At 40.3% G+C, this 26,561-nt stretch overlaps 2 protein-coding genes across 4 annotated transcripts in view; one reads left to right on the forward strand and one right to left on the reverse strand.

Moving 5' to 3' along the window:
* TBCE (tubulin folding cofactor E) overlaps positions 1 to 8,326 on the forward strand; it is a 56,161-nt gene extending 47,835 nt beyond the window's left edge. For 2 of the 3 annotated variants that reach the window (XM_045537242.1, XM_045537244.1), the window contains 7 exons: positions 400 to 464; positions 549 to 613; positions 1,269 to 1,421; positions 2,091 to 2,244; positions 3,778 to 3,846; positions 4,369 to 4,428; positions 7,722 to 8,326. In XM_045537242.1, coding sequence (XP_045393198.1) covers positions 400 to 464; positions 549 to 613; positions 1,269 to 1,421; positions 2,091 to 2,244; positions 3,778 to 3,846; positions 4,369 to 4,428; positions 7,722 to 7,969 — 814 coding nt within the window. In that variant the 3' untranslated portion in view covers positions 7,970 to 8,326. The remainder of the gene's footprint in view (positions 1 to 399; positions 465 to 548; positions 614 to 1,268; positions 1,422 to 2,090; positions 2,245 to 3,777; positions 3,847 to 4,368; positions 4,429 to 7,721) is intronic. The other variant, XM_045537243.1, reaches the window with a different exon arrangement.
* The window catches only part of B3GALNT2 (beta-1,3-N-acetylgalactosaminyltransferase 2), a 39,715-nt gene continuing 20,109 nt past the window's right edge, over positions 6,956 to 26,561 (reverse strand). The window contains exons 6-13 of the mRNA XM_045537245.1: positions 21,525 to 21,635; positions 18,717 to 18,795; positions 16,267 to 16,450; positions 13,630 to 13,755; positions 12,822 to 12,981; positions 11,867 to 11,923; positions 9,501 to 9,668; positions 6,956 to 7,797 (exon numbers count right to left, since the gene is read on the reverse strand). Of these exons, the coding sequence (XP_045393201.1) occupies positions 9,534 to 9,668; positions 11,867 to 11,923; positions 12,822 to 12,981; positions 13,630 to 13,755; positions 16,267 to 16,450; positions 18,717 to 18,795; positions 21,525 to 21,635 (852 nt within the window). The 3' untranslated portion in view covers positions 6,956 to 7,797; positions 9,501 to 9,533. The remainder of the gene's footprint in view (positions 7,798 to 9,500; positions 9,669 to 11,866; positions 11,924 to 12,821; positions 12,982 to 13,629; positions 13,756 to 16,266; positions 16,451 to 18,716; positions 18,796 to 21,524; positions 21,636 to 26,561) is intronic.

The raw sequence follows: 26,561 nt of genomic DNA on the forward strand, positions 1-26,561 counted from the left end.
GATCCATGTTGGGGAATTTGTATTTTAACACATTTAGAGAATTTACGTGTGAACCATGTACAATGGGGACTATGTACTAGATAATTTGACTCCGGTTAATAATGCCAAAGACCTCAATTTATTAGACTTTGGGCAGTAAGACCGTGTCTCTTTCCTGAGACCCATTTAGCGTGTCCTACCCAGACACCATTAGATGACTGCAGAATCATTGGAATAATCATCAATATATTAACATAGAGTCTACTTTGCATGCCCTAAATTGGACTTTATGGTTTCTAAGTAATTTACATGGGATGGAAACCCAGGGTGTAGGCAGAACATTTATGAATCTAGTCCGGTTGATAGCCCATAGCATTTCATATTGTTCTATGTGATCGAATTTAACATTTTTAATTTTAGATTAGAACAACTAATTCTCTCTGACATTGGAATTTCTTCTATACATTTTCCAGATGCTGGAATTGGTATGTACGATTAGTCAAGTTTCCTCCGCCCTGATACTTTACCTGTTTCACTTACACGGTGTAACTTCATTCTCCTTTTTCTAGGGTGCAAAACATCAATGTTCCCAAACTTGCAGTACCTTGTAGTAAATGACAATCAGATATCACAAGTAAGTTTCTTCAGAGTGTGCAGAGCACATCATTGCTTACTTCTGCTCTCATGGTGGAGTCTGGACGTTCGTTCTTCTATTTCTCAGAATGAAATGCCATATATAAAGTAAAAAAATATTAAGAAAGAAATCAGTGGCTGGGCGCGGTGGCTCATGCCTGTGTAATCCTAGCACTCTGGGAGGCCGAGGCAGGTGGATGGCTCGAGGTCAGGAGTTCGAGACCAGCCTGAGCAAGAGCGAGACCCCGTCTCTACTAGAGATAGAAAGAAATTATCTGGCCAACTAAAATATATATATAAAAAGTTAGCTGGGCATGGTGGCGCATGCCTGTAGTCCCAGCTACTGAGGAGGCTGAGGCAGGAGGATCGCTTGAGCCCAGGAGTTTGAGGTTGCTGTGAGCTAGGCTGATGACACGGCACTCACTCAAAGAAAAAAAAAAAAGAAAGAAATCAGTTTAATTCACACTTAAGCAGACTGTCATTTGAAACGGCAGTTACGGAGTAAGAGTGTGGGGTTTCCGAGGGTGGGATGCTCAGTGCGTGACACAGGTCCCTGCCTCGGAACCAGGGACCTGGCTTTTCTGTTGCTGGTTCAGATAATATGGAGAAGTGGCCTGAGGCCTGTTGCTTTTCATTGCTTTCCTTCTGCGTTTCAGTGGTCATTTATCAACGAGCTAGACAAGTTACGGAGCCTGCACGCTTTGTCCTGCAACAGAAACCCGCTGACTGAAGGCGACAAAGCAGCACAGACCACGCGGCAGCTCATCATCGCCAAGATCGGTCAGCTGAGGACCCTGAACAAGTGTAAGGTGAGCGCCAGTATCACGACTGGCTCTTTTTTAGGCAAGAAAACAGATGATCCAGAATGTCTAAAGAAATTATACTTGACTGTCGTGAAGGATGTGACACGGAGCTTTCCTTCCAGTGGCGAAGCACCCGTGTGCATTTCAGTGACACTGGCTCTTTCCTGACCCCCAGGAGAGAGCGTCACGCTTAGGTTGGTGCCCGGCCTCACTCATGACTGTCAGGAGGGACGAGGAACCCTGGGGCGCTCTCTGCGTTGTTTTGCGGGGAATGTAGGCAGAGAGAAGACAAACCACGAAGTGTATTTCTCCTCTCCTTAGCCCTTCTTCCCCACAGGGCCGGGAAGGCAGCGCCTTGCCGGGTCGTCACTTGGAGTCAGTTCCTCCGGTGCGGGCACCTCCAGGCCATCCTCCGGGAGGTGGCCCTCGGCCCTCGGCACAGTGCCACAACTGGCTGTGGGCAAACTACTTTCACAAAGAAAAGAATCAACCTGAAATTCCGTTTTCTTTTTGAATAAACACCCGAGTTCTGTCAGTGTTAAAAAAGAAAGGTGACAAGTATAATTAAGTACTTTCTGATCCCTCTCACTTTGACCATTCTCTGCGTGGGCAGCGGGGAAAGGACTTACTAGAAAAATGCTTTGATAGGCTCGTTTTTATCTCACCCCGACACAGATTCTGCCAGAGGAAAGGCGCGGGGCTGAGCTCGACTACCGGAAGGCCTTCGGAAACGAATGGAAGAAGGCTGGGGGACATCAGGATCCAGCCCGAAACAGACCAGACGAAGCGTTTCTCGCAGCCCACCCCAGATACCAGCTGCTCTGCCTTAGTACGTACAGTCCTGGCGGCCTTTCACCTGCACGGTCTTCCTCGGGGGTCAAAGGATGTTCCCAGTGGGGCTGTTTATGCTCCTCTCCCTTTCCCCTTTCCCGGGGCTGTTTGTACCCCTCCAAGTGGACTATGGTACCTTCTGGGGGGGCTGCTTCGGCGAGGCAGCAGCACAGCAAGAGGAATCAGCAGCATCTTTCTGCAGAAGGAACCCGGAAGCTTGTTTAGGTTCCTGAAAGGGAGAGATCTGCATGTGGGGAAGTTAACCAATTCTCGAATGTAAATTCTTCTCTTTGCCTATGTTCGCCAGAGACTTCAGATCTCTGGTGCTGTGCCCCTCTCAGGAGGGTAGGAAGCGTTTCAGTTTATCTCAAAGGCATTGGTGTTTTTTCAAGCCCCTTTGTAATTAAAGTCAGTAATTCTAACGTACGTGAACGTTCCCGTGGGTACATAGTTCCAAACCCCTCTTGTCCCGAGGGCTCAGTGTGTGTCCTGTGGGCTCTGACATCGGTATGCACGGTGGCTCCTTCAGCCCTGCAGCCTGGCTCCTCGGGCTCTGGAGCTCAGAATTCATGAGTCTTTGTCCCTGATGTACCTTCCATTTTGTTTGACTTCATCGTTATTCCACATTTCGCTTTTATGCGATTTTCCTTTTTATGTATTTCCTAATGTAAGCAGCTCACTGCATAAATGCTTCAGGCCCAAACGGCGTCTTTGAGGAAGAAAAGCTGCCCGTGGGAATCGCTTTCAAATTGCTCCATTAGGTGGCCCAATTTCCTGGCCACTCTTGGTGAATTCTAAATCACTTGGGGGTGGGCAGGGAGGGTTCAGTACTGCACGGCTCAGAACGCTGTTAGACGAAAGCACAGATACTGGGGACTGTTTAGAGAAATTTTGTCACCAGGTGGCCTGGAGCAGAAGAGTACTGCTTTCCTCCCGCCCTAAGATGGAGGCTGTGCCCAGGCCACCGAGCTGGTCCGCAGAGCCTGGCACTGAGCGATCTGGTTGAAACTTGGGGAAGGTGTCCTGTGAACCGTGTCCCAAATAGCACCAGGGTTTCGCTCTCAGGACCCAGAAAGAAAAGTAACTGTTACCAAAGGCAAAACTCTGAATAAACATTTGAGGTATCTGAAAGCACAGCCTTACCTTGCTAGTTTGAGCCAGGACACTGTCAGTCCCTGAGAAATAACAAAGTAACAGACAAGTTTATCTGTACATGTTAACATGTTGTATTTCTTTTATTTCCTTTTGTTGGGTTTCACTGGTCGTTCATCAACGAGCTAGATAAGTTACAGGGTCTGCAGCTCTGGGTAGATGGAGGACTCCACTCTTGGAAGTGGTTGCTGTCCATCTCGCCTAAAAGTCAAACAAACCTAATAAAAGGAAGCAGATCCCAGGTTGGCCTGCCAGGTGTTGGTAGGTTTAGCCTGGAAAAGGAAAAGGCAGGCTGTGTGAGCACTTACCCATCCACTTTTGTTTTTGTTACAGTGACCTTTGGTTTATCATTCATCCCTTTTTATTTCTTCTTAAACAGAATACGGTGCACCGGAAGATGGGGAACTCAAAATACAACAACCATTTATGCTCAAAAACCAGCTACTAAGTAAGAACCCCAAATTCAGATACAGCTTATTTGTATTCAAGTCCTCAGGTGCTGAAGCAGATGGTGATGGCCTATAGGGATTAACTGTGACTCTTCAGTGCCTTGAGTTTCAAAGAAATGATGAATTCTCACATGTATCTAAATTCCCATATTAAACAGTTTTGCAACTCCCATGCTTTAAACTTAATAGCGTTATAAATGTGGGAGGTATTTGAGTTGTGAACTGAACTGTGATTTGGAAATTTGTAACTTTTACACTTGAAAACCTAGCTAAACTGTCAGCAAAGGAATACTAAGGGAAAAGGGAAAGTGAGAACATGTTGGTCCAAATATTTTTTTTGTTAGTAATTCATGGAAGCATTAATAAAAGAAATTTTAAACATCAGTAAGACCTGCTCTTTAGGATTGAGCCATGTCGTACTGAATAGCCATATCATTTGGTAATCCCAATTAACTTGCATGCATAATTTAAATCCTTATTATAGTAGTAATCAATTAATCTTTTTCCTTTATTCCTTAAAGCACTGAAGATAAAATGCCCTAATCAACTTGATCAGAAAGTCCTAGAGAAACAACTGCCAGGTAAGAAGAATTCGCCTTATCTTTTCCTTCCTTATACTTTTTTTTTTCTTACTTCTATTTGATGGATGAACCTTCCTTATACTTCTGAATTGCTAGCCTATGTATGAGTCGGCTGGAATTAAAAGCTTTAATTCATATCTGAAAGTGTAGACCTCACAACTTACAGGTTTTTATTAGTCTTTTATAGTCTAAAATATAATCAGTCGTGCTGGTATCACTCTCCCCATCCTCCAGAAAGTTTGGGTCTCCCATAATTTTGTCAGCTTATCTTGAAAACAGTTTTGTTAAAATTGGAAGCCCCTGCATATAATTTTAGTTTTAACCGAAGGCCTGAGAGCTTGAGTGGCTCAGCCTGTCAGAGGAATTCCCCAAGGCCACTGCTGTTTGCAGAGAGACTTACGGGGTTTGGGATCTGTCTTATCCCTTCATAAAAGAAGAGACATGTCCTAGGGAACTGAATTGTTGGGACATTTGTGACTTTTCGTACATTCTGCTTATATCCTGCTCCTTACTGATCAGAAGTCCCTGCAGAAACAATTCTCAGGTGGTTTTCTTTGAAAAAACTTCAGAAAGAAATTTGTGCTCCGGGAACTGAATCAGTTTTATTCAGAAAATAAATACTTTTGTGTCAGCAAATTAGATCAACATACCTTAAAGTTTTACTCAAAAGAAAAATTAGTCTTAAAGTATACCATGATACTGTGTATTCTCAAGATATATAAACAGGTTAAATTTAGAGCAGTGAGGATTTGAAAAAAATGAAATGTCAACCTAAATGACTGTAGTATACTGTGTTTCCTTGTTTGCCTGTCAGGGCCGTAATTCACATTGATTTTTCGTTTCTATCAGATAAAGCAAGCTTATCGTGGCATTGCTTATGAAAGGCCTTAGTGTGTTCAAACAAGTACCTTTCTGATTGATAACCATCCATTTAGTGTTAATTTACCAGTTATTTCTCCATCCTTACTTACTGGCAATCCCATTTCTACTCCTGTGATATGTAATTTTCCTACTGCTGTATAATGATGAATTAAAATTAGTGGTTACTCCCTAGTATTTAAGTTTGAAAACAGTAACGATCAGTAAAGGCCTTGGTGGGGACAGACTAGTGAAAGAGGGCTAGAACTTGTTGGTAATGTTTTTGGCTTTGGGTATCTTTGCCTTTTCCCTTTCCAGATAAGTCAATTAATTCATGGGAATGTTACCACTAATGAATATTTGCTCAAGAATGTTCTCCTTAGACCTGTTCAGTTAAGCTTTCCTTTTCAGGCTTTCTCTGGGAAGGCATGAGACATCTGTCAAGGACTGTGGTCTGAGCATGTGCACAAAAGCAGCCCCAGGCCAGGAGTGACAGGGCCACCTCACCCTTCTCCCACACTGCACACCTGACTGGTATCCGGGTCTTTTGAGATTCAGTTCCCACTTGGGGAACACCCACCATATTCATTCTGTTTTTATTAATCTTTGGGTAGAACTAACAGATTAGAATTATCCATAGAAATTATACGTAATTATTACTGCTTTAAGCTATTCAGAATCTGAGTCCTATATTCTATAAACTCAGCACTAAGCCGGCAGATTAATAGTAAGCCAGGGTTCTTACTATTAATTCTTATGCTACATGCTGTGAAGGTCTAGCCACAAACATAAATATCCTTCAAAAAGAAAAGTAATAAATGTAAAATACTATAATACCATTTTTTTACCCATCAGATTAGCAAAAATTAAAATAATACTGGCTGGCATGAAAAAGCAGTGTCCCCTTTCTGTAAAGTCATGTGGTAATTGCTATAAAAAATATATGCTCCGACCAAGCATTCTATCTTGTAGCACTTGTAATGGTAATGATGAAAACAATCTATAAATGAGAGAATAAACTCTGGTAAGACCATACAATGCACTATAGTGCACCATTAAGGAGAATGAAAGAGGTCTGGTAGTTACTGTGTTGGCCAGTAACAGCTGCCACGTGTGGCTCATTAATTTTAAATTTATTAGCATAAAATTAAAAATTCAGTTCCCCAGTCATAGTAGCCACATGTGAATGCCATGTTGGACAGTGCAGGTCTAAAGGAATTGGCACATTGTATAATAAAGAAATACAAGGGGTAGAGTAACATATATTATAAAACCTATGCAACTTATATGAACATAGCTACGCTTCCAAGCCTTTTTTCTGTCACATTTTTAACACTGGTCATAGGGAGGGAAACAGACAGATAATCGACTACCTCCTTATTTTCTGAATGTTAAGACAATCGGATGTTACCACAGTTAGTACATACAATTTGCCACGTTTTCTTCTATAGACCCAGTGCAAATAGATTTCTTAGACTTGTTTCTGGCATGCCCCAGGAATGTGTCCTTTCCCACTGGGGTGCAGGAGTTGACCCCTCTCTGACCACCCTCCAAACACTGACAGCCGGTACACCTACGTCTTTTCAAAGGTCTAGATTAAAAAGAGCAAATTGTATTAAAGTTATAAATATTTACCTATATTATTAATACATAAACAAGAAACAGCCAGTTTTTATTCTAAAATAAAGATAACATTTATTATCACAAGTTGCATAAAAACACACAGCTTTTACAAAAATTATTTTTGATAGAAAAATATTTGTTTGAATACATTGTGATATTTGTAGGAACACTACACTATTGCTGTACCTCCAGCTAAAGCTTCAAAGAAACTCTTTTCCTCATAATCAAAATATCCACTATTTACCACAGCCCTCTTTGGAAAGAAGTTCATAGTGTTTTCTGAACCAACCAAAGCATTTTCTCTAAGTTACAGTCCTGCGCCTGGCGGTCACTTGTGTGTGTGTTGAACGTGATTACACTGTTGTAGTTACAGAACAGCAGTGCTGGGAAGGACCTTACAGATCATTCAGTCTCCACCCTCCCTTTACACAGGGGGAAACTAAGGCCAGAGAGGTTGAGAGACGTCCTCAGGACACCTGAGCCCCACTCCAGTGTTCTCTCATTAATTCCTAGGAGAGGAATCACAGGTTTAAAAAGAAAATTTAATGATTTCACTCCCATTTACGCTTCTGTGCTAAGAATTATTTGAATTAAGGAAGAAGTACGCTACTGAAATGGTATGAAAATTCACCGTCAAAGGGCACTTAGGTCAAACATTGGCTCCGTTTCCCACAGTTCCCGAATGACTAGTTACATACTCGGATAAGTTGATACTGTGAAGTCAGATACAGCTACCACCGCGATTCAGGTGAGCTAGTTTTACAGATAACTGTCATTTGAGAGAACTGATGGATTTTTCTTTTCTTTGCCAGACTCCATGACAGTTCAAAAGGTGAAGGGACTGCTGTCACGTCTGCTCCGAGTTCCTGTGTCAGACCTTCTGTTGTCCTATGAAAGTCCCAAAGTAAGTTGCCCAGCAAAATACAAAGTCAAGCTCACTTTTCCACATGATGACGTTAAATTGTCTCTGTGTAACAGCTGGATTCTAAATGGGAGACCACATATGCCTGCATATATAGTGTCTTTAAGGGTAACCTGCTGCTTGGGGGAGAGTGTGTAACATGCTTGGTCAGATCTGTCTGAATCACACCTCTCCCCACCTTTGTTCTAATTTCAGATGCCGGGCAGAGAAATTGAACTGGAAAATGACCTACAGTCATTACAGTTTTATTCTGTGGAAAATGGAGACTCTCTATTAGTGCGATGGTAACAACCAGCTAATAAAGTTTAGAGACTAGACTGCTTATCATGTCTGGGGGTCACCGGAAATAAATGATTTCTTGGAACAATGCCACTGTCAAAAAATGAAGTTTTACAACTTGCCCTAAGGATAACAAAGGATGTATTTTTTGTTGGGAAGAGCCCCTTTCTAGGCTTGTATGTATAATAGCAATAGTAAAGGCCTTGAACCTACTAATGCTTTTCTGATCTCATTTCATATTTATTTTTACAGTTCATCACTGCATTTCATAATGTGAAGATTTAAATATTAAATAGCAACTAGCTACTCTAATAAAATCTGAACACAGTTAATGTCTGTCATAAGACTAGTTTTAATGGAATTCTCTATTGATATGACTATTTTAAAAGGTTACTAGAATGATTTGGTTGGTCATTTTGGGAAATGGCCCTTAAACTTAGAGAGACATATCCTCTGTGATGTATAACATAAATGCTATTATCTCTTCTCAGTTGTACTATTTTAGAGTGCTTAAAAAATTAATCACATGCTTTTCCCTACAGTTATACCTAAACTGAGCGTATCTTCTACAGGCTCTGACTGAAATTTACTTTTATTAGGTAAACATTATGCACTGATTGAAAGAATTAACTTTGCTTTCCTTCTAAGTGTCAGCAATTTAGAAATATCCTTCCCTATGGCACTAAAACCCTGAGAGGTATTTGCTTTTATTCATGTTCACAAAAATTTAGCTTTTTTTTTTGAATACTAAACTGTGATCGTCAGGATTTATGTTAAATGACAAAAGAAAACTTGAGTAGTAGTCTACTATATAAATGTGAACTTCCATAAAACCAAGGTCCAGAACCGAGAATCATATTGGTTTCTTTTTCAAGTTCAAGTTGCCCATTTCATTCAGAGAGCCACAAAAATCTGACATTATTTCCAGAAACCCCAAACTTTGGTATAAGCAACCAATGCTCAAATAAGTGATCACATGATCACACATTTCTGTGCTTGCTTTTTAGCCGATAATTACAGGGCTATCCTGCAATCCAGCTTGAAATTCAAACTCTCGGTTACAAATCAAGATTTCTGAGCTAGGCCAAGTTTTAACCAACAATGATAGGTAATGATGAATTACTAATTAGCAACAATGCATCAGGGTTTAGAAATATTTTTCCTTTTATAAAACAATTTGGTATTTTTCAAATCATCTTCCAATATATAAATAAAAACTTTTCTTATGCTACAGTATCAGTTAACTTTTAAAAAGGAAATTTGTGCAAACGTTAAGAAATCTCACACTGGTTACAGGTGAAAGTGCCAGCCCATAATGCTCCTGGAAAGACCACGTTGCCCAACTGTAGGCTTTTTCTTCAGACTTCCACTCAGATTATCATTTGCCTACCCTGATTTTGAACACTGCCACTTCGGATCACTGTCATCTCGCGTCACACTGACAAGGGTCGCCGCACCGCTCCTTCAGTTCCCACAGCTCCGCCAGTTCCCGCGGGGAGTACTGAGGGGAGGACAGCATGCCTGGCGCGCAGGTCTTCTCGCACAGCCACAGGCTGTCCTGCGGAAACAGAGGCTGCCGTGAGAGACAAAGCAAGCCCAAAGGCAGCTCTTCCAACGAAGCTGACATTATTTCAAGGACAATTCTGTGTGTGAACAGACGGGCGAGGTTTGGGGGTGGCACCTCCTAAGCTGGGAAAGCACCAGGCCCCACGACCGCGGCTGTGGAACACAGAACGCAGTGGGGTATGGACGATTCTGAGTTGGCAAATTGAATTCTATAATAAGAAAGTTTGGAAGCCACAAACAGAGTTGCGTATTTGCTATCAGAGGAAAGGTGGGCATACAGCGGCATGAGTAACAGCTACGGTAAAATGGAATGCTTATATAATAGTCTGGGGACGGTACCAAGTATCTCATAAATATCTCAATTCTCACAATAATCCTGTGAAGTAGGAATTATTTTCCTCTTAACAAATGAGAAACTAAAATTAAGAGAGTTACTTGCTTAAGGTCACCGTGCTGGTAAAACAATGGGGTTCAAGACTCCTGAACCCCAGTTCGCAATCACGACTATTTCTCAGCTATGTGAATTGGCTTCTGTTTTCAGCAATATAACAGAACACATTTACAAAGAAACTCATTCAGTTAAAGAACACAAAAATGCTGGATAAAATGAAAAATATTTATAAAGCCTGGCTGAACTCGAACTGGGGTGGTGAAGAAGAAACAAGAGTTGGAGAAAGTGCTGGAGTCACCATGAGCCCTGAAGGCGTCTGCTGATCCTCAGGTTTTAAAGTCCATGCCCCATACAAACATAAACTACTTCATTAAAAAAAATAATCACAACAAAGTCCACGCCCAAGGACAGGAGACCAATCAGAGACTGCCACAGAGAGCCACAATCCCTGAAGGGCCACAACCTCCGAAACTTCCTGTACAGAAAGAAAGTGACTTTTCTGTCTCAGTCTTGCCCCCGAGTGGGATGGAAAGGAGTCTCCCTCCCTTGACATCTGTAACCACAGCATGCACGTGCGTGCGTCTGGAGTTGTTAGAATCTATGCAGCCCCAAAAGTCCCAAGCCAGAAATTTGAAGTATTCATAGATGGTAGCACCCTCAGGGGCAGGGCAGAAAAAAATGGAAACCCTCTTCGGTAAAAATGCATTTTAAATATAGGTCTCAGTTTCCAAAGACGTGAGGTCACCATAAAACAAGCCTCTCAACACATCAGGACACAAGCCCCACGTACAGCAGTCTGCAGAAACAACAAACTGCGGCATCAGATCTGCAAAGACCACAGATGCCAGAATTATCGGGTACAGAAGGTAAAATAATTATATTCAAAGTTTACTAAGCCAAAGATGGGGTACAAATTACGGCAAAGGAATAGGACTATCACAGCTGACCAACTAGATCTGGGTTTATTTCTTGTTCACCCTGAACTGAGTGTGCTGCTCTGGGGTCGCAGCAGGTTCCTAATCAGCAGACGGCTGCAGACTCTTTCCGTGCCCTGCAGCATCTAGGGCCACAGTGGAAGTTGCAAGAATCTAGGATTCGAGAGAATCTCTGCGGCAAAAGCCAGCTTTGCGCTTACTTTCTTCCCAGGGCTCCTACTTTCCGTTTTAGTCTCTGCAGACTCTTTTTTTTTTTCTTCTGGTTTTGCAATGAGTGTTTTAAATGGCATCTTGCAGTATTTTATCCAGTGTTTTATTTCTACCAGTCAGAGGGGCTGAAGGGTCCTTAGGCTGCCACACTGCTGGAAACTCAAGTCGGTGGATTCTGTCATTAAGTTTCAAAGCTGCAAAGAATTTCTGATCGAATCTATGAAAATCTAATTCTTCTTTGTAGATGGGAGAACTTTCATTTCCTTTTGGTTTAAACTGAGAAAAATACTGTATGAGAAATAACCTAGGCGGATTATTGTGAATTAAATCAAGGGCACAGCTCTGATGCTAGAATTCTGGTCTTCATTCTTTCTGCCCAGGGTCTGATACACATCACAGCTTGAGCGCCCCAACTCCAAACATCTAAAATCCAAAACTTTTTGAGCACTGACATGACATTCAAAAGAAATGCTCACTGAAGCGTTTCAGATTTTCAGATTCGGGATGCTGAACTGGTAAATTTAATGCGATTATTTCCAAATCTGAAACACTTCTGGTCCCAAGCATTTCAGATAAGGGAACTTAACTGTACATAGAAATCTCACTTTCTCAATTCTTAAGAACCCCGAGGCCAGCCCCCAGAGAGCTGCGTACCTGGTATCGTTTAGGTCCTATGGCTGCCATCCAAATGCCCATGCTGACATCTTCACCCTGTACGTGGCCCATGAAGTTTAAATGCAGACGTTTAAAAGCTTGTTTCATTTGTAAAGACAATGTCACACCCACTTCCGTAATAAATGATCTACTTCTTTGTTACTACTTTAATATGAAATGCCAAACATGGATTAACGCTGACACACAAAGTAAAAGCCAGTGGCCATTAACACGAAGCATCCACACCACAGGTGATGAGAAGATGATACAGTGAGTAGACAGCCCCTTCTTCTCATGTACTTTATTATTTTTTGAGACAGAGTCTCGCTCTGTTGCCCGGGCTAGAGTGAGTGCCGTGGTGTTAGCGTAGCTCACAGCAACCTCAAACTCCTGGGCTCAAGTGATCCTCCTGCCTCAGCCTCCCGAGTAGCTGGGACTACAGCCATGCACCACCATGCCCAGCTAATTTTTTTCTATATATATAATTTTAGCTGTCCAGATCATTTCTTTCTATTTTTAGTAGAGACGGGGTCTTGCTCTTGCTCAGGCTGGTCTTGAACTCCTGAGCTCAAACGATCCTCCCGCCTCAGCCTCCCAGAGGGCTAGGATTACAGGCGTGAGCCACCACGCCCGGCCCTTCTCATGTACTTTACAGTCTTTAGGACGTACTTTTGCTCTTCCTCCTTATGAATGAATAACAATCTTTATATTCCTCCAGGGATTATACTTGTAAATACAGGCAGAAAATATAAGTAGGCTCAAAAAAGACATAGGAATAAAATTTAAAGCCAAGACTTGAGGGCTAGGAGCGTGTTCTTAGCCTCTGAGAGGCGACTCCTACACAGAAGGAACACGCTTTTCCCCAGTAAGTGGGCTCTGCTCTCAGTGACGGAATACTGGGCTGAAGAAAACTTGGTTTGAGGGGTTTACACCGAGGTTAGAAATCCTTAAGTACCTGATAGGTCTTTAATCTTCCCGAGTTGCTTGCCAGCCAGCCGACGATATCCCTGGAGATCACGTACCCTGAGCCACACGCGAAGGCAGGGTAGGCAGGACTGGGGTACTCCAACTCCTGCCACTTCCCGGTGCGGTCAACTGCCCAGTTCAGTCTGAAACTGAGATTAAAAACAACGTGGCTTCCTGGGTTGGTCTGACACAAACCCTGGCACTAGAATCCTTTATTATCACTACAAAGGAATAAGCTTCTAAAAGCGAGGACAGAAGATGAGAAAATATTTTTTAATCTAAGGAAAGGAATATTATCATTTATCCGGTGGTGGTTTATATAGAAGAGTGGTATAATATTAGATTTTCTCAAAGTTGCATTTGTAGAGTTTCTGAAAGGAAAGTACTAGAAGATTACCCTGTATTTTAGTACATACTAACAAAACCAAAACACCAAAAACCCAAACCACTAATCCCCATTGTATTCCTGATGAAGCACAGAAAACAGTTTCGGAGATGCGTCATCAATGTATTCTAATATAAAAGGTACAGCAGCTTCTGTGAGGACCACTTATTTCTAAGGCATGAGAATAAAAGTTACATGATTTTCCCTTCTTAAATTAGCCTCAGGCTTTTCGTTTAAAAATATTTTCCTCTGATTGTCGAGTAATAAAACATATTAACCCAGGAGCCTAATACGAAATTTCCTATCTCAACTATATTTTCCATGTGAAAAAAATGACTTGCATATTTCATTCTAAATTAATTACTTTTGGTCAGGTACAAGAATGCCAACGGGCTAACAATGGTTAACTTACTTTCCCCACCAAAAATTAGGCCCATCCAGATTCTTCTGGCCAATTCTATTAAATACAGCTTCTATGTCTATGTAACAGTCGTCATCTGTCTTTAGCAACAAATCAAAGCTGGTTGTTTCCACAGTCCTGTTGGCAAAAAAGGGTTATGAAAGTCAGTATGACCATGCAAAGAAAACAGTGCGGCGGCATTGCTAACATTTTAATTCAAAATTGTACCTGTACTACCCATGTGTCTCATTCCTCAAATGCTCTAACATTTGCTCTAACAGAGCTTTGTTGCTATCAACTACAGCCCTCAGTTGGTATTTACTAAGTAGCATAACACAGAGATGTACCAAGCTGATTTTAAAAGGTAAAGGAAAAAGAACACAATGAAAAAAAATCTGGCTTAAGTGGAATGTATGTTCCAACAAATGCCTCTTAGGCATCGGTCATGTCAGGCTGCCAAATCTATTACACATTTGAACTTTGTCCCCTGTGTTCTTAATCACGAAGGCCCAGGATAACGGATCAGGGCCTCTCCCCTGGGCCTCTCACAGAAAAGACTATGGTACAAGATGCATTCTATGCTACTATTTATATACTCTGCTCAAGATAATTTATGGTTTTAAAAAACCTGAGCTACATCATTGAAACATATTTTTCCTTGGAAACAATTTCCAACAATTAAACCATTATAAATGACCTCCTGGAAGGCACGGGAGGGTGACCTCATTTATCTAGACATAAAAAAATATATAATGGCAACTAAAGACAAAATTCACTCCATTTCACATTGACAATCCTGTCCATCTCTGTTTAAAAATGCAGAGTCTTGTAATATGACAGAAATCTCAATAAAAGAAATCCAGAAGAAGTTTCATTAGGTCAAAGAACGGTACATTTAATAACAATGGGTCCACAGCAACTAGCATAACCCTATGTTTCTAAACCCTGTGTTTATTTCTAATTAACAGCATAATATATATATGATACTTATTTGCTAATTAGAAATAAACTTTCATGATAAGAGACATTTAGGTCACTGACAACTCAACTGAATAAAGAAGGAGGAATAATTACACTTTCACCGACGGTGTGGAGGGAGATGGGGGGCCGGCTAGGGGTAAGGGTCTTGGCGCACACCCCTGTTGGAAGGCTGCTGGAGCAATCCAGGCAGAGAAGGCGATGGCCCGAAACAGTGGAAGCAGAGACAGAGGGGAGGGGCCAAAATCTGAGGTGGGTAAGGAGTAGAAGAGACGAAACTGTAGGCAGTACTGCACCAGATGGAACTTCCACACCTGGGAAGTCTCTCTAGAAAGTCCTAGAATAACCCACAGTCCTGATTTTCCACTTCCTGGATCCCCAATCATACCACTCACCCCCTCGCCTTGGCCTCACCTACAGCTCAAATTCCCTTTAGTGGCCGTGAGCTAAAAGAAGTTTCTTTTTCTTACTACAGCTGTCTAAACTTAATCCTGGTAGGTATTCTAGACGCGTCCAGATTTCCAACCCTCATTTACATCTACCCACAGGATGACTCCAAAATTATATTAATGTGCCCCAGCTAGGAAAGGTTACCGTCCACAGGCTAACTGGACCATCTAACTCTCAGGACCAGGGAGCCATGTCCGCAAAGTACTGTACTTCGGAACTTCCCACTCTCCCCAGGGCAGCAGTGAAGGAAAGAAAAAGACGGACCTTGGGCCTCACGAAGAAACAGGATAAGGTTTCCAAAAAGAAAAGACAAAGATGTGAATACCCTTTATAGGTTTAGTCTAGACAGAGATAGAGTTCGAAGGTTTTAGTTCTGCAGTCAAGGTAGACAGTATCAGTGAACTCAACAGCAAATTATGGGATCCCAGGGTAACTAATACTATTAGCAACTATGTATATGTTAATATAATTATATGTAAAATAACATGTATTATATAATATTGTAGCTGTTGTTATAACAGTAGAAATTACTACTAAGATCCAAGAAATACTGGAGGGTCTTAGGAAGTTATAAATATGATAGACTAAGAGTTATGGGATTTCAGTAAGTCATTGATACAGGAGTTTTAGAATCAGGGCAAGCAGTTTTTAAATGGATGGAGTAGAGAATGGAAATATAAAGTGGATATTCAGTTGAACAGAATTCAGATCAGTAATCTGGAAGCAAATGACTGTAACTGGGGAATATGGGCAGATGGGTATAAATACTACTGAAAACGGACCATTTCTGAACTCAACGATTTTCCTCTAATGCTGACTAGAGACAACCAAGGTAAGTAGGAATGACTCAAAGTAAATCAATTTTTGATAGGTCAATATCATTACATTATGGATCAGCTAATCAAAGTAAGTGGCAGCAGTTTAGAAGCTCAGTCTTCACAAGGAGCCCAGATACAATGGGTCACACCCTGGGTGTTCAGCAGTTTTGTTTGTTTTTGTTTATTGAAATCTCAGAGGTTTGAAGCTGATAAATTGTTTCTACATCAACAGAACAATAAGCCAGGTACAGTCCCAGTTACTCGGGCAGCTGACGTGGGAGGATCTTTTGAGTTAGAGACCAGCCTGGGCAACATAGCGAGACTCTATCTCAAAAAAAAAAAAAAAAAAAAAAAAGAATGAAAATAAAACAAGTTCTAGCTAACCAACATTTTTACAACCTACCATCTATAGAAGTTCAATAATTTTGCAGGAACATTTCGATAAGTGTCGACAACATCCACAAAGACAATATCATCATAGGTGCCGCCTTCCTCCTTCAGTAAGGCATCTTCCTCACGGAGATTACTTTTATGATCAATAAGTCTTCGGGGGCGAGAATGAAGGTTGCGTAAAAGAGCATCACCTTCTAAAAAGGAAAAGTTGAGAACTGGAGAAAAATGCTATTGCAAACTTAACACCCAGAACCTGTAATACGATGTATGCTAAAATTCCTTTCCCAAGGCAACCTAACAAATACAGTTGTTTGGAACTTTAGGTAGGAAAACGGGAACTCTCATACATTGCCAGGCAGTGGTCCCCAAACCTTTTTGGCACTAGGGACTGGTTTCATGGAAGACAATTTTTTCACGGACGACTGGAGGGTGGGGGTATAGGGGGGATGCATGGGAGGGTTTGGCATGGAGCTCGGCAGTGATGCCACCGATGGGGAGCGGCTGTAAATACAGATGAAGCTTTGCTCCCCGCTGCTCACCTCCTGCTACAAGGCCTTTCCCCCCATCTCCTGAGTTTCATGGAACACAATTTTTCCATGGACGGGGTGGGGGCCACAACAGCAGAGCTCCTCAGCCGGGTCCCCGAGGAACCTGTCTGCAGCCTGGGGGTTGGAGACTGCAATTTGGCAATATCTACTTAGGCTGAAGATATGTACACCTTATGGTTGAGTCCACTTGTAGATATGCCCTACAGACGTTATTTTTAAATGGTCACAAGGATATCCATTACAGCATTGTTTGTAACTGTGGGGAAAAAAATGGAACCAAGCTAAATGCCCACTGATAGGAAAAAAAACCAAATATGCACATAATGGACTACAGTAGTTAAAAAAGTTAACCTGATATTAACAGGAATGGCACTGAAAAATAATGTTGAGTGAAAACTGGCAAGTGATATATATATTAATGATTCTATGATATCAATTGTAAAATACCCAAAACTATGTTATTTAAAGATAGGTAAATATGTAGTAGAAAGTAGAAAAATAAGAATGGGTGGGGCACACGTACATTTTAGGACAATGGTATCCCTTCTGAGGGGAAGGTGGAGGAATGGGACTAGGGAGATCTACAGGTGGTTAGGGGACGGGGTTCAACTGTGCCCATCATTTTTATTTCTTAAAAAAATTGGAAGAAAATATGACAAAACAAACATCTAAATTCTGAGCAATGGGTACCTGGGTGTTTCTTTCAGTACTATTTTTGGTATATTTATATTTCATAATAAAAATGGTTATTGATTATTAATGCTTAAAAGACATTTTATTTGCCTTCTCACAAGTTAATGAGTCACTTGTCACATGTGTGCAGGGACTGTCCCCAGATCCTATTAATTTAAGGCAGTAATTCTGTTACCAGGGCAGGGGAAGTCAGGATTTTCTCAAATGTCTCGATCAAAGAAAATCTCTGAAGAATAAAAAGAAAGTGAGCTGCTGAGGGTGGGGAAGGAAATCAAAGGTAACTTAGCACTCCACTCTTTGTCGCTGGAAACGGGAAGGATGGAGGTGGGGGTCTGAAGACTGACATTTGACTTCTGCCTCTGCCACTATCTGTGAGATACTGACAAGTTACACTTGTCTCTGGACTGTAGCATTGTCATCTATCAAAGGAGGGGTGGAACTCCATGAGCGGTTCTAAGGAACGCTTAGAAATACGGAGTCCTGGGCCCAGAGATTTACTAGGTCTGCGGTGGGGCCCAGCAGGTCTGTATTTTTCATGGCCACTTCTCTGACTCTGATGCAGGTGACTTACAGACAGACCATAGAGGAATGAAAATATATGACCACACAAAACTTTACATGAATATTTTTTTTGTACATAAATATTAACTGCAGAATTATCATTACCAAAAAGTAGAAGCAATCTAAATGTCCACCAATTAATGAATGGATAAATCAAATGGGGTAATATCTATGCAGTGGAATATTATATGGCCATAAAAAGTACTGATACACACACACACACACACACACACACACACACACACACACACACACCATGGATGAACCTTGAAAACAGTATGCTCAACAAAATAAGCTAGACACAAAGACCACATATTGTACAATTTCATTTATATGAAATGTTCAAAATAGGCAAATCCACAAAGAAATATTAGCAGTTGTTAGGGGATGGGGGAGGGAAGAACGGGGAGTGACTGCTAATGGGGCTTCTTTCTGGAGTGACGTGAATGTTCTGGGATTAGTGGACATGGTTGCAGAACTCTATGAATACATTAAAAACCACTGAATTGGACACAACACTTTAAAGGGGGGAATTTTTATCTCAATAAAGCTATTTTTTTAAATGGCCAAAACCAAAAACCAAATCACCTTTTATGTCAAAGTATAAAGTAAGATTAAGTACATGAGATCCAGCGTGCTTTTCAACTGGCCAACTTACCCTGAATAGTGTATATAAAGCCACCTGCGACTCCCTCCACACCTTCCATGAATTCATGAGGCAAGGTACCCTTTTCAGTCTGAAAGGAATAACAAAAGTGTGCTCAATGTTTTATCACTAAACATAAATGTATATTTTAAAATTGATTTGACAAGTCGTAATATGACCGAACTTGCAGCAGACAAAGCCATCTAAGGTGCTGGTGCATTTGAGACTTATCATATCCCAATATGAGTTACTATATGACACACAGTATTCTACTTTTTCTTATTTGATTACAATATTAAAGAAAAGGCATGCTCAACAGGCCAGTGTTCAGAATTCCAACTTACACAGAATCATGTTCTTGCACTTGTTACCATAATAGTACAAAAACCAATTTATTTTAAATCCTGACCCTATCACGTTTCAAAAAAAATATTACTACCTTTGATTTTTTGGAGACTGAAAATTCTCATGAGTTCAAATACATTTTGGTGTATTTTAAAAGTAAGTGACCATGCAGAGAAAAGCTCCTCTAAGTCAACAGTCTGACCTAGATAGTTCCGATAGAGCCCTATTGATTACCGACACTGTTGAAGGTGCCTAGAGTCTATGATGCCAAAAGCCAACAGCAGTCCTTTCTACCTTTTAGGATGAGAGGATCCTTTATTATTAGCTACCTTTTTTCATCTCACAAGTTATTCAATGCCCTTTTACTGAGCTATTTTACTTCCGTACATTGTATACTGCTATGGCACTAGAGTCATTCTCTAGCTGCTGTGGGCTGGATCAGACTGTCAGAACTGCAGTTCAGCAGGTTTATGGCATTTCTTCTACGTACCCATCTAATCAAGAGGGCTACTCTTTGACATTCTTTTTTTAAACAGATCTTTTCAGCAGAGTTGTACTGTACAAAACAATGTTTTAAGGCCAGCAGAGTGTTCTGAGGTTACTGTGGTAGCTTGTCATTAATTTTTTTTTTTTTTTTTTTGAGACAGGCTCTTGCTCTGTCGCTTGGGCTAGAGTGCAGTGGCATCATCATAGCTCACTGCAACCTCAAACTCCTGGGCTCAAGTGATCCTCCTGCCTCAGCCTCCCAAATAGCTGGGACTACAGGCACATGCCACCACGCCCGGCTAATTTTTCTATTTTTTGTAGAGATGGAGTGTTGTTCTTGCTCAGGCTGGCTTGAACTCCTGGCCTCAAGCAATCTTCCCACATTGGCCTCCCAAAGTGCTAGGATTATAGGTGTGAGCCACCGAGCCCAGCCGATATAATCTAAAATGTTTATAGCCAAATGTTGAGAAAATTACTAAAGGTGAATGCTTTGGATTCCAACTTCGTAGTTCCATAAAAATTGTATACTATATATTTTTATTGTATATTTCTATATTATTTTGGCTTGTTTAGAACTCAATAGTGTTTTCTGTTTATCAACTTCTCTCTAAAAGGTCACAACTTGGTTTTTAATAGAGCTTTAAAATTTTTCTGATATCATCACTTACTGGCAAGGAAGTAAAACTTAATGAAAACTCTCAGCTCTATACATTTATGATGAAAACCTTCATCTGCACATGGGCTTTCTTAGAGCAGGCTACTGAGTTACCTGACTTCTTTAAGGTTAGCTGAATGTTTAAGCTGTCTTTAGCTCTCTATAACTAATTTTTTACCCCCAAAGTAGATCATTTACACCTTTACATTTGAGCCTAGTCCTCAACTCAGAAAGAAACTTATATCTGTTAGTGTAACCAACTCAAATACTATAGAATTCTGGCATGTTCTGGATATTTTTAAGTTTTCATAAATAGAAAAGGAGGCAAGATATTAAATGCATTTGTCTTAAAACTAAGGAAAGAAAATTACAATTACATTCCATGAAACTTTGTATCCTAAACAAAAAAATATTCATAATAAAAGATAAAATCCTAGACCCTAAACATGGCCTACAGGTCTAACTGTGTAATTACATATGAATTTGTGGGTCTGTTTAATGTCTTTCTTTCTTCCTCCCTGGACCGTAAGTTCCACTGTGGGCCAGTGATGGGCCTATTTTGGCTGCTACCGTGTCTGCCTTACGATCACTGTACAGTAAATGGTTTTTGAGGGAATGAGCAATAACATATCACCTGATATTCTTTTCAAACTCAGAAATTAATTCACATGAATAAGAATATTTAACAAAATCACGAAGCTTGTAAATTTAAATGCCAGTGCATTCCTAATCATTAGACCAGAGCATCAAGGAAAATAAAAGATTGTCTAAGACACCACCACACAACCCTTGTTTGCTAACGTTCATCATTGTAAGTCTTCCTATATTTTTTTACCTTGAGAAACTTACCCGTCAAGCTATATTAAATTTGAAGCAAATCTGAATACATGAGAAATACGAGTCAGAAATCCCAGAGTTGCTTCAGCAATATAAATGAAAGTAGGTACTCAATCTTATTTTCTGATATTGTTATCTATAGTGTTTTAATTGACATTTTACTACCAAGGTGAGATACTGAATATTCTAAATACTACTGAGCAAGCATTCTAAATGTTAACTTAAACATTATTCAGAAATAAAATACCACATGTACCAATCCTAAGGCAAAACTGTACATGCAGTAACACTGAACTTACAGAATCATATAGAACATTTGAGTATTTTTGTCTTACTGTGGTAACTCAACAACATTTCCACCACGTATGTTCTAAAACACACAAAAATTATTATTCCATACTGTCTAGAGTAGTATAAAAATAAATTTTATAACACTTTTATGCACTAAAAACAAGCTCATGTTACTAAACAACATAAAAAAAAAAAGAATGACTTACTGTAATGACTCTGAACACTCCCCCTCCATCATTCACTGCCACTTTGTGAAGATTTCTAGACACAAGGCCATGGAGGTCCTGGCTCTCCCACACGATTGTACCCTCAAAGCTCTTTTGTGGAAAGATGAATAGTGAGTGAATTTCTTTATTGTCGTAATTTAGGTTTTAAGTTAGTTTTTAGGTAAGATTTCAGAGAAAAGTTAATTTTTTTCCAAGATAGATCAGTTAAAATTCTTATGCCACAACTCTGACATACCATTGTTAACGTTAAGTGTATATTCTTAACCATATTTCCATGCACATATAAAAAGCAATTACAAAAAATATATCGACAATTTTACATGCTGCTGGCTGTCAATTCCCATCGTATCAAAAGCATTTCCTTTTGTTGCTGCGGCTGTTACAAGCATTCTTTTTCATGAGTGTATAACATGCCATTGAGTGGGTATGTTCTGATTTACTCAAACATTTCCCTACTGGCAGATATTTGGTTGCTACCAAATATCTACAAAAAGAATGTAGGTATGCTTTGGTATAAATGTTTATTTTTCCCCAACATTTTGTTTTTTATTTAAAATAAATTCCCAGAGGTACTAGACAAGAAAGAGATATGTTATGTGGACTTTGGTACATATCACCAAACTGATTACAGAAGCATTTTCACTAATTTATAAGGTCATTAGCAATTTATGAGAATATCAATTGCATTGCACGCTCCCTAGTATGGGATCTTAGCAAAAGAAAAGAAGTCTCAGCTAATTAAGTAAATTTTAAAAAACGATTTCTCATTTAGTTGGATTTCTCTGATTTCTAGTGATGTTTATGAATGAAACATTCTCTTCTGAGAACTGCCTTGTCATGCTTTTTTGCCATTTAGCTCCCAAGTCTTCTATTTTTCTTATTAATCTATGCGAGGTTTTTATAAGGTAGCGATCTTAATCCTCTGCATATTTTAATGCTAAAACAGGTTTTTCAAAATTGTTTGCTACTTAGTATTAAATTATTTTTTGTGAAATTCAAAAGTCCATAAGTTTTACCTTGGCCAATCTGACAAGGTTTTCCTTTGTGATTATTACTATTAAATTCTAAGCTTAGAAAGTTATGCTCTCTTGCCCCAAGGTTTGATGTACATTTAAATCCTAACATCTTCTAATTTCTCCAAGGTCCTCATTTTTAATTCTGTGCACAGCTGGCTCCTTAGCCCTGTTCAGGTCTCAGCTCCACTGTCACCTTCTCAGACAGGTTCCCTCCACTGATCCCACAGGAGGCCCCAACTCCCCAAATCTCTCTAGCACATCAGCCTGTTTTATTTATTTTTTTTTTTGGAGACACAGTCTCGCTTTGTTGCCCGGGCTAGAGTGCCATGGCATCAGCCTAGCTCACAGCAACCTCAAACTCCTGGGCTTAAGCGATCCTACTGCTTCAGCCTCCCGAGTAGCTGGGACTACAGGCATGTGCCACCATGCCTGGCTAATTTTTTCTATATATATTTTAGTTGGCCAGATAATTTCTTTCTATTTTTAGTAGAGATGGGGTCTCGCTCTTGCTCAGGGTGGTCTTGAACTCCTGAACTCAAACGATCCGCCCACCTCGGCCTCCCAGAGTGCTAGGATTATAGGCGTGAGCCACCGCGCCCGGCCTGTTTTATTTCTTAATACCACTTATCACTCTGATATTTCTTGGTTCTTTTTTCTTTTTCTTAAAGACGGGGTCTTGCTCTGTCACTCAGTCTGGAGTGCAGTGGTGTGATCATGGCTCACTGCAGCCTTAAACTCTGGGCTCAAGGGTTCCTACTGCCTCAGCCTTCCAAGCAGCTGGGAATATACACATGCGACACCACGCCTGGCTAATCCTATAAATTTTTTGTACAGATGGGGTCTCTCTATGTTGTCCACGCTGGTCTCGAACTCCTGGCCTCAAGTGATCCTCCCGCCTTGGCTTCCTGAGTAGGTGGAATTATGGGTGTGAGGTGCAGTGCCCAGCCTTGTTTCGTTATTAAGCAAGGGAGAAGCTGTATCTTCTCTCCCTCTCTCAAACCTGCTCCTGCTCCATAACACTCTTGAATTTCTGTTCTTCACCTCTTTTCTCATATGCCTACTTTTTATTCTGACATAAGCTAATTATAAAGCCAGCAATCACTTAAGATGCAAAATGACTTGTTTATGGCAATTCCCAGCTAAGATCATAAAACCAAAATAAAAGTTAGGAAAAAACAGCATGGTATAGGTCGGAAAAATGAGATATCATAAATTATCTCTCTCATAATGTAAGCAAGCTATCTGCAGCCCCTTTTGCATGTTAATTCTTTTGTGTTATACTTCTAATTTCTCATCCAAACAACAGAGTAGCTTAAATATATATAGTCCTTTTGTGCCTATAAACACTAACAACTTATTGTAGATTACATCTAAAGAATTTCAACTTTCATTAAAAAAAAGTATCTAATAATCCATAATGCTACCAGTAATGTCTCTAGTGACTCAGGTGAACAAAAATAGTCTGCTTTTTATTAAAATTAGGTTCAAGTTTCAACTATTAAGGAAAATATGAAATTAGAGAAATAAATATTTTAAGAGAAACACACAGCAGTCTTCATTTAAACTCGTGACTCCCACTGAGATTTATGCTTTAGTGAGCCACACAATGAAAACGCTACAGGAGATCTGCTTACTTGACAAGCAACACTGCTGACATGCTGTTTTGGCGATTGTCAAGTGTGGGGGGAGGAAGATGAAGAAAAAGTCATCTACTTTCCCTCTTAAAGGGACTGAACAGTTTTTCTTCTGTCATTCTTTGCTGATGATACACAGGTAAACCATGACTATCATTTTTCTGAGCTAAGAAGCCCAATCAGGCTTGATGCATTAATTTTACATAAAATTAGATACATTTTCTAATCTGTCACGGCACTAGTTAAAACAAAAGAAAAAAACATATTTTCAACAAAAATAGGGTCTTATACAATAGGAGACAATTTTTTTTTTAATTTTCAAGTTATTTTTTCCTTTTATAAAGGAATTTATTACAGAACATTTAGAAAATAGATACACAAAAAGAAAATAAAAATCAGCCATAATCCCATCCTCCAGATGGAACTTGCTCTATTTTATAGAATGAGGTGTTGCCTAATAATAAAATAAAATTAAGAAAAGAATCCCACCCCCAGGTGTAGCCACTATTAAATAATTGCTTGTTTTTAAAAGAAAAAAATTTTATTCAAAAGTAATAAAAGATGAAAGGTATATTTAGCTTAAAGCTTGGCGGGAAATAAAGATCACAAGGCTATAGCTGTAAAAAAAGACTTAATGAAAATGGCCACTCACTATTTTGGCTGCGTACTCCCATCATTGGTACCCACTGCCAGACTATACCATCCTGAACACCAGCAAGGAAGGTTAACCTGTCTCCCTCAACCCAGTTTTTATTTTGAAAAACTTCAAACCTATAAAAAAAAGTTCCAATCACTATCTAAATTAACTAGACTCACCAACTGTTCACTTATTTATTTATTTATTTATTTTTTTGACACAGAGTCTCACACTATTGCCCAGGCTGGAGTGCAGTGGTGAGATCATAGCTCACCACAGCCTTGAACTTCTGGGCTCAAACTATCCTCCCACCTCGGCCTCCTGAGTAGATGGGACTGCAAGCGCAAACCATCACATGTGGCTAATTTAAAAAATTTTTTTACAGAGATGGGGTCTTGCTACGTTGACCAGGCTGGGCTCAAACCAGCTGTCCATGTTTTGCCACATTTGCTTTCTCTCTCTCTACACACATCATTTCTGTTGTTGAATCACTCAAGTGTAAAATGCTGATATCATGATATTTTACCGTTAAGCGTGTGAGCATGTGTTTCCTCAGAACAAGGATATTTTAAGGGAAAGTAATCTTTTAAATGGACTAATCAAATTTTATAATTCCTTCTACAAGGCTGATCAAGAAAACGGAGCAGAGCCCTTAAAACTGTGATTAGCTTGAAGCATTAAAGTTTACTTTCTCCCTCTTTTTTTTTTTTGAGACAGAGTCTCACTCTGTTGCCCGGGCTAGAGTGAGTGCTGTGGCATCAGCCTAGCTCACAGCAACCTCAAACTCCTGGGCTAATTTTTTTTTTTTTTGCATATATATTTTTAGTTGGTCGGGTAATTTATTTCTATTTTTTTTATAGTAGAGACGGGGTCTCACTCTTGCTCAGGCTACTCTCGAACTCCTGACCTCGAGCGATCCACCCGCCTCGGCCTCCCAGAGTGCTAGGATTACAGGCGTGAGCCACCATGCCCGGCCTAGCTTCTACGTCTTAACTAAGATTTGACGCTGCAGTATGAACTTCATACCTTATCTAAAGTGAATCCCAGGGATGTCCAGGAAACTGACCCCTCTTGTGGTAAGTTCAGGGATGTACTCAGGCTAGGCTAAAACAGACTGAAAGGCCTGAGGCTGACGGATGAATAATTTGTTCATGCACAATCCTGTCACACTCTGCCAACCATATCGTGGCTTAACTCTGGGACCGATGACAGCACTTGGCAGGTGAGGTGGTCTCCAGCACATATCTACTTCAAACTGGACCCAGTGGGACCCAGAAAGCGATAGGTATGTTTTCAGGCATCATACACAGCTGTTCATCCTTTGGAGAAGTTTTATTTAACTTGGAAACGTGGTTCATCTCTCTGCCATTATCCTGTCTGCAGTGCCTCTTCCCCACTCCCCGTTTTAGGTAAGTAAACTGTTTGATTTATCCAAATGTTACCTGTGTCTGGTCTTTCTGTCAATCCATACCTAATACTATCCTTTGTCATTAAAACAGTTGTACATTTCTCTCCACTAAATGAACTTTGGCAACATGTAAGGAGTGGCTTTAGAATCTGAGGCTTGAGTCTCATCCACAGGCTAAAAAAAAAAAAAAGAAAATAGAATCTCTGAGGCATCATGAGGTTCTTTGGAGGTGTAAGTGCAGAATGCTACCTTTTAGTACATGCACAGTTGGTAGCTCATCTACCACTCTGGAGAGCTGCCCTGGTACAGGAAAATATCAAG

This window comes from Lemur catta, chromosome 25 (genome assembly GCF_020740605.2).
Source record: "Lemur catta isolate mLemCat1 chromosome 25, mLemCat1.pri, whole genome shotgun sequence".
In the NCBI taxonomy this organism is placed as follows: Eukaryota; Metazoa; Chordata; class Mammalia; order Primates; family Lemuridae; genus Lemur; species Lemur catta.